The sequence below is a fragment of the Gavialis gangeticus genome, unplaced genomic scaffold, assembly GCF_001723915.1.
Source record: "Gavialis gangeticus isolate Ggan-Ray unplaced genomic scaffold, GavGan_comp1, whole genome shotgun sequence".
Lineage (NCBI taxonomy): Eukaryota > Metazoa > Chordata > Crocodylia > Gavialidae > Gavialis > Gavialis gangeticus.
This window is the reverse complement of record NW_017729034.1, coordinates 78,258,671-78,267,192: the sequence shown is the minus strand read 5'-3', so window position 1 is coordinate 78,267,192 and position 8,522 is coordinate 78,258,671. Positions and strand designations below refer to the sequence as shown.

General features: G+C 47.0%; 1 protein-coding gene across 2 annotated transcripts in view; it reads right to left on the bottom strand.

Annotated features, from left to right (window-relative positions):
- Positions 1 to 27: 27 nt before the first annotated feature.
- MTRF1L (mitochondrial translational release factor 1 like) overlaps positions 28 to 8,522 on the bottom strand; it is a 43,067-nt gene continuing 34,572 nt past the window's right edge. For both annotated transcript variants that reach the window (XM_019527542.1, XM_019527541.1), the window contains 2 exons: positions 4,104 to 4,240; positions 28 to 599 (listed from right to left, as the gene is read on the bottom strand). In XM_019527542.1, coding sequence (XP_019383087.1) covers positions 384 to 599; positions 4,104 to 4,240 — 353 coding nt within the window. In that variant the 3' untranslated portion in view covers positions 28 to 383. The remainder of the gene's footprint in view (positions 600 to 4,103; positions 4,241 to 8,522) is intronic.

Here is an 8,522-nt window from a genome sequence, read left to right as displayed (position 1 = left end):
TTTTTTTTTTTTTTTTTTTTTTTTTTTACCAACTGGCTTTTAGGTTATGACTTAGATGAAGCCTGAAGCATGAAATAATGAATTTTTTCTGTGTCCCTTTTGAGAGTGGAGTAGCAGTGTCTTTTCACTGGAGGATACAAAACTGGCAGTCACTTTGTACTCAGTCATTTTACTTCAAGTTTTTAACACTGTAACAACGTTTTAGTACAAAGACACTACAGCCTTCTACTTCAACAAGGGGAAGAACTGACTATAAATAGTGAGGAAATAGTCCTTTTTCATTAACTAAAAAGCCACTTATACCTTTTGTATGATGCTCCAGCAAGCTGTTGTGCAGCTGATTTGGGTAAGCATTCATACCAGGGCTTGGCAAAGCACAAAGTTCAGGTAAGTTTTGTTTGTTCATTTGCCGAAATAATTTCCATTAAAGATTCATAATCAGCATATTCCCTCAGGGATTTTATCATTTCATCTAGTAATTCTTCCCCTAACATGAATTTTTCAATGTGATGCACTGATCTGCTTATCCGGTGGTCAGTCACCCGATCCTGTGGGAAGCTGTATGTTCTGATCTTCTCAGATCTTCCTCTGGTCCCAACCTATGGAGACAAGAAAGACCAGTTTACCATCATATCATCATCACCTTTTTACCCATCACATACTCCCCCTCTACGCGACGCTGGTCAGGCCACAGCTGGAGTATTGTGTCCAGTTCTGTGCGCCACATTTCAGGAGGAATGTGGACAACATGGAGAGGGTCCAGAGGAGGGCCACCCGCATGATCCGGGGACAACAGGGCAGACCCTACAGTGAGAGACTGCAGGACCTGAACCTATTCAGCCTCCATAAGAGAAGGCTGAGGGGGGACCTGGTGACAGTCTATAGATTCACTAGGGGGGACCAGAAGGGTTTGGGGGAGACGCTGTTTCCCCTAGCGCCCGCTGGCATAACAAGAAGCAATGGGCACAAGTTGATGGAGAGGAGGTATAGATTGGACATCCGCAAGAACTACTTCACAGTTAGGGCGGCTAGGAGCTGGAACCAACTTCCAAGGGAAGTGGTGCTGGCCCCTACCCTGGGGGTCTTTAAGAAGAGGCTGGATGCCTACCTGGCTGGACTCATTTGAGTCCCGTTTCTCTTTTTGGGGTTTTTTGTTGTTCTCCCGCCCTGGTGGGGGGGTCGGGCTAGAAGATCTACTAGGTCCCTTCCGACCCTTAATCTATGAATCTACTGCACAAGTTCAGCGTGTGAACCTTATCTCTTTTCTCTCCATTGAAAATGAACAGCATACAGAGACGTAGTGATGGGACAACTCTATTCCTGTTAACTGTATCTGCAGCTGAGCCTTATATTAACTAGATACATAAACTAAGAACTCAATTGTGTTTCTTATACTTACCATAAATTTACATGAACACCTGAGTATGCATTATAGGATGAGAAAATTATGTATGTATTTAAAGTTGGTATTTTTTCTAGCATTGTTTTGGCTCCTGGTACTTGGTAGCTCCGGGGTATCAAAGGTATTGTCCATGGGCTGGATCTGAACTGCAGAACCATATCACCCTGCCCCCAGTGCTAATCGTGGGTCTCAGTGACCCATAAGGAGCACACAGACTGCACTGGATGGCCTATGTCTCCCACATAGCACCTGCTTCTGCTCATATCCCAGAACAGCAGAGTGGTTACTGAGTGCAGCACAGCCCTGGAGTAGCTATGTGTTGCTCTGGAGCCTGTGGTGGTGGCTCTAGAGCTATGTGGTGCAGCCTTGGAGCAGCTGGAGCATGACTGGGCTACACATGGTGCCCACTCTGGTCACTTCACACATGCTAGAATGCCAGGCTGGTCTGTGGGTCTGGCCTGACCAACAGACTAGCCCTGCACCAATCCCTGCTTTGACATTCCTGCTGTAGTTGTATTTTATTCCGCTGGTTTCAGTAGGTCTCTAGATCTGTACAGTACTGTATATGTAAAAATAGAAAAGGGAGTTTATGTTGAACTACTGTAAGTTTTTGCATGTCATACCACAGTATTAAAAGGTCAAATATTTTGTAAGTTACCATGGTTACAAACTGGTATCACACTTCATTATTTTTATGGTTTCTAGTTGTGATGATTCAAAAGACAGACTTAACCTGCCCCAGGACCATACAGAGCAAGCAGCCTGAATGCTACTCAGGGGCTTGTAATGTCTGCCACATTAAGCCTTGAAGGAGCCTAGAGAACTAGTCCAGGACCAGCAGACATACTGCTATTGACAATGTATATGTAACAGAAGCCCTTCAAGCCCTGTGTGACATTGCCTGGCTCCAAAACCTTAGCTCAATGTACAGGATAATTATAGTTTCATAGCTTCTAGGGTCGGAAGGGACCTGAGCAGATCATCTAGTCCGACCCCCTGCCATGGCAGGAAAGAGCACTGGGGTCAAACGACCCCAGTAAGGTGGTCATCCAACCTCCTCTTAAAAACCCCCAGGGTGGGAGCCTGCACCACCTCACTTGGAAGCTGGTTCCAGACCCTAGCCGCCCTGACCGTGAAGTAGCGCCTCCTGATGTCCAACTTAAACCTTCCCTCCGCCAGCTTGTGACCGTTGTTCCTGGTCACTCCTTGCGGCACTCGGGGAAACAGCTAATATGAAATTAGCTAATATGAAAACCAACTATGCATTCTGAAACCTCATCTTCTGAAGTTTTAAATAAAAATAAGCTGTGTGTTATATTTGGCTGTAAAGAAATCAATATTCTATTTAATCTAATATAAAACAATTAAAATGCAACTTACTATTATGGCTAGTGAAACAGCAGAAAAAATATTTGTATTTTACTGGTATTTGTTGCTAAATATTTTCAGAGAGAAGTTATTTTACCAGTGATAGAAACTGCTGAAGACAGCAAAAAAGATATATACAGTAAAAACTGTGTTATTTGGCACTATATTAAAAATCAGCATGCTGACTGACACAGCAAAAGGGAAACTGGAAGTCTCACCATGGCACTTCCAGTTTTGCCGAGTCCCACTTGCCAACTTTGGACCACAGTCCAGGGCAAAGCAGCCTGCATGGGGCCCCCCTCCCTGTTTACCAGCACACTGACACCAGAGAGTGAAAGCCCTGGTGTACCAGATGCGGCAGGAGGGGCAGTGGCCCGAACAGGCAAAGATGCCTTTTAGATAACAAGCATATTTGATTAACTGGCACTCCCCATTTCCCGTGGATGCCAGATAACACAGCTTTTACTGCAGTATAGTAGCATATATATAAGTATGTTTTACAAAACGCATCTCCAATACAATTCAAAACAATACCATCCCATGTTCCTCTGTCCCTACAGACTAGACCTGCAAGAACAGAACCTTGTTTTGAGAGATCTTGAAGCCTCTTTTCTAAGATATTATCAGGCAATGGATGAAATCTCTGATGGTGGGAACTATTCCTTCTGGAAATACAGAAGGGAATGAGGCAGAGGAGTTTTTGTCTTTCCTCACTCATTTCCTCAGTCTCCTTGCATACATCACGTGCCTCCTCCGATTTTTTATGCTTGCATTCTATAGCTCTTTGGGCCTCCCCCTGCTCTAGTTTCTTTCAGGTCCACTATGCCTTCCTTTATTCCTCTTTCCATGTCTTGCCAGAGTTTGCCCTCCTTCAAGCATTCCTTTTTTCTTCCTCTCCCTGAGTCTTCTTCATCCTGATACTGAAACATAGACACATTCCACCCAATTGATTTTTCTTCTGGTTCACTGTCCAGCATTCTATTTGTTCATTTCATACTCCTTTCTGGACCCAGTCTGACCTTGCTTCCCCTAGGACATGTCTACATGTGTCGCTTTGGCAATGTTGTTATGGCACAGTAACAGCCTGTACTGTACCGTATGATCAGCACACAGTTATTTTTAGCAGCTACTTCGCTGTAGTGGCGTGTTATACCAGGGAAGCATGTCGCTACGGCAAAGCAGCTGCTTGTCATGTATAGACACCCACGGACGCTACCTCGCTGCTGCGACATAGCATCATGTGCAGACGCACCCCTAGTGTCCTATTCCCACCTCAGTGAAGAATGCATGTATGTGTGTGCACACACTCATTCATTTGCAAAATTACTCATACCTGAATCTTTCGGTTACTGCATCTCTTTCTTGTCACTTCTTCCACCTGGATATTATACAGTCTAGCGTGAAGTACTTTCATAGCCTTCTCTTTGTTTTTCAGCTGAGATCTTTGTTCTTGGCATTCAGCCACCACACCTAATTAGAGCATGAAATGTTAAACCTCATTATATTCATAAGTTATTTAATAAGAATGTGATTACATAGAAATTATCTTATGCAAAGATTAAAAAAAAGATTTTTTAAAAAACGTATGCAAGGGAGGAGGTGGAAAGCAGTCAAAAAAACTTCTAAAACATAAAGGCCTACAGCCTATCCCACCTCAGAATTCTAAGCATGACCTAATTTCACCATTCTCTCTAGTGCTGAGAAACTATTAACTTATCTACGTTTGCAATGTACCATTATCTCAGCTTTAAAATAGTCATGACAATAAACCACAGAGAAGAAACCACCTGTACTTTGTATCAGCAATTTTTCAGGGGCTCAGAGTAGAACAGGATCTACCAAGGCCCCATAATAAAGGGGCTGAGTCAGCCCAGGCCCAGACGGATATAAAAGGAGACTCCCCAGGCTACCAGGGAGCCTGTGACTAGGAAGCCAGTGAATAGGGACTGCCAACAGGGGAAGCAGTTTGGTGGTAGTTCGGGGGTAGTAGCATAGCCTATTACCACACAATCCTTGAGCATTGCTGAGACCTTCAACCAGACAGAGTCTGTGGCCCCGGACTGTGGGGGCTGTCTGGCACAACTGCGCATGGGGGCATTCCCACTTATGGGGTATGCTCCCTGGTGGAGTCTCTGGAGGGCCGAGTGTGGGAGCTTGAGGAGGAGGTACGCCAGTAACACACTATCAAGGCTGACAAAGATTACATCAACAGCTACTGCCAGGCCCTACTCCAGGAAAAAAAGTTGAGAAGAAGGTGGAGGAGAAGGTGACCATGAAGAAGACTAGCCACAAAGACCCTCCCAGAGCTACTTGGAAGACAGTAGTTTCCAGATCCAGAGCATGCAGAGCTTGGACTACTCCTCCCCAGACGTTGCATAACAAGTATGCTCCCCTCATTACACATGAGGAGACTCCAACAGAGACACCAGAGGGGGAGGTAAGTACTCAGGAGGCAAGTACTTTCACCCCTAGGTAGGGATGCCGGGTGGTGGTGGTGGGGGAGGTGGGACGGGACTTTCTCTTGTGGGGCACAGAGGGACCTATCTGCCATCCGGACCCGTTGGCCCAAGACGTCTGCTGCCTTCCTGGGACCCACATCCAGGACGTTGCAGAGAGGATCCCCAGGCTCGCCGGTCCCTCCAACTACAACTTCATGCTCCTCATCCATGTGGGCATGAAGGACACAGCCAGGAGTACTTTGGACTGGGTCATGAGTGACTACAGGGTTCTAGGGGCTGAGCTCAAGCAGTTTTTTCTTCTGTGCTCCCTGTTGCAGGCCATGGACCCAAGAGGGAAGGCTGTGTGGAAGAAGTAAACAGACGCCTCCAACTGTGGTGCTACTGTGATGGATTTGGTTTCTTTGACCACAGCACACACTTCAGGGAGAGAGGACCCTTGGACAAGATGGCATCCACTTCACATGGAGAGGTAAGGCCCCATTCTCAGCCAGAATGGCTGATCTCCTAGACAGGGCTCTTTACTGACTCTGCTGCCAGATGGAGAAACTCCAAGTGGAGCATGCCTGGGGACTGGCACACAGGAAAGTTCCCACGTGGAGGACACTAAGAGAACTATTTTTGAAAATGCTAATGGAACAGTTCTCCCACAGCATCTCAGGAAATCAAGGGTGTCAGTTGGAGGCCTGAGCTGCCTGTACACCAATGCCAGGAGCATGGGAAACGACCAGGAGGAGCTAGCCCTCCTGCTCTCTAGTGGGCAATATGACCTGGTAGGGATCACGGAGACCTGGTGGCACTCCTTGCATGATTGGAGCATAGCTATAGAGGGCTACACCCTGCACAGAAGGGACCGAGCAGGGAGAAAAGGCAGAGGGTAGCTCTCTATGTGAGGGAGCGATACACCTCTCTGATAAGATACACCTGGCTCCAAAGATAAGCAGCTTGAAACCCTCTGGGTCAAGCTTGGGGGGGTGGGGGGGGAAGGTGAGAGAGACCTAACTGTGGGTGTTTACTATAGGCCACCGAACCAAGGGGAGGGGCTTGATCTGGAGTTCTCTCAAGAACCGACAGAGGTCATGCACACAAGGGACCTGGTTGGCACTGGCGACTTCAATTACTCGGACACAAATTGGGAGGAACACTCGACTAGGTCGGAACGGTCACATAGCTTCTTAACTGTAAATCAAGGAGCTTTCTGATCCAGGAAGTGCAAGGGCCAATCAGAGGTTCTGCTCTCCCAGACTTGGTCTTGGCCAAAGGAGATGATCTGGTGTGTGGCTTGAACACTGCGGGTAGTCTGGGCAACAGCGACCATGAGCTCATCAGGTTCACTGTCCGCCACAAGGCTGACAAATGAACTACCAGGACTGAAGTCCTGGACTTCAAAAATGCTGACTTCAACAGGCTCAGGACATTTGTAGGGGAGGTGATGTGTGACCAGGGACAGAAGGCGAATGGGGTGCATGAAGAGTGGTCATTCCTCAAGGACACAATTCTCAAAGCACAAAAGAAAACCGTCCCCATGAAGAAGAACGGTAGCAGGAGGGCTGGCAAGGCCTCCTGGCTCAATAGGGACATCGCGGTCCTCTTGAAAAAGAAAAAAAGAGGCGTACACACAGCAGAAGCTAGGGACAGTATACAACAGTGGTCTGCACTTCTGGGAAATGATTAGGAAAGCTAAGGCAGCAACTGAGTTTAAGCAAGCCAAGGGAGTCAAGGACAATAAGAAATCCTCCTTTAGGTATGTAGGGAGCAGAAGAAAAACAAATGTTAGCGTGAGGCCCCTGCTTAATACCTCAGGACAGCTGGTAATGGACACTCAGGGAAAAATTGAACTCCTGAATGCCCACTGTGTTTCGGTATTTCACCAGACCAAGTGAAAGACAAGCAAGATAAGGATCACAGGGGGCATGGTGGAAATGATAGCCTTCCCACTGTGGATGCTGAGCTGGCGCAATGCCAACTACAAAAGCTAGACATTTATAAGTCCAGGTGAACTTCACCTGAGAGTGCTGTTGGAGCTGGATGAGGTCATTGCAGAAACCCTGGCAAAACTCTTTCAGAAATCATGGCACACAGGGGAGATCCCTGAGGATTAGAAGAGGGCCAACACTGAGCCCATCTTCAAGAATGGGAAGAGGAAGGATCCAGGCAACTACAGGCCAATCAGCCTAACCTCCATCCCAGGGAAAATCCTGGAAAAACTCATTAAAGAATCTACATGCAATACGCTCGTTCAAGGTAAGATTCTGAACGACACCCAGCATGGCTTTTGTCATGGGTAGGTCTTGTTTTAGCAATCTCATCTCCTTTTACGAACAGGTCTCTTGCCACCTGGACATGGGAGAGAAGGTCGACATTATATAACTAGACTTCCAAAAGGCTTTTGATTTAGTATCCCATGAGATCCTTATGGAAAAATTGGAAGATTGTGGGCTTAACTGCTCAGCAGTTTAGTGGGTGGAAAAGTGGCTGCATGGTAGGACCGAGAGAGTTCTCATGAACAGATCTGTGTTGTCCTAATGAGAAATGGCCAGTGGTATCCCTCAGGAGTCTGTGCTTGGACTGGTGCTTTTCAACATCTTTAACAATTATTTGGATGTGGGGATGAAAAGCTCACTGGCCAAGTTTGCGGACGACCAAGTTATGGGGGAGTATGGTCACGCCAGAAGATAGGTTGCAGCTACAGACAGATCTGGACAGGCTGGAGAGCTGGGCGGACCAGAACCAGATGAAGTTCAACACTCGGAAGTGTAAGGTGCTTCATCTGGGGGCAAACAATCCCCAACATACCTACAGGCTTAGTGGCAACAATTTGACTTGCGCCACGGCTGAAAGGGACCTAAGGGTAGTGATTAACCATTACATGAAAATGAGCCAGCAGTGCAATGCTGTGGTCAGCAGGGCAAACAACACCCTGGCATGCATTAACTGTTGCATCTCATGCAAAACTAAGGAAGTGATACTCCCACTGTACTCCACGCTGATGAGACCGCAATTCAAGTACTGCATCCAGTTCTGGGTGCCACACTTCAACAAGGAGGTGGAAAAACTTGAGAGAGTCCAGGGAAGAGCCACCTGTATGATCAGGGACTTGCAAGACAAGCCATATATGAGGAGAGGCTGAGGAACTTGGGCCTCTTTAGCCTAGAAAAGAGAAGGTTGAGAGGGGACTTGGTAATGGGAGTACATCAAAAACTCGGTAAACAGCTGTTCACCAGTGCACCCCCAGGGAAAGACCAGGAGGAATGGATACAAACTCCTGGAAGGCTGCTTCAGGCTCAATTCCAGGA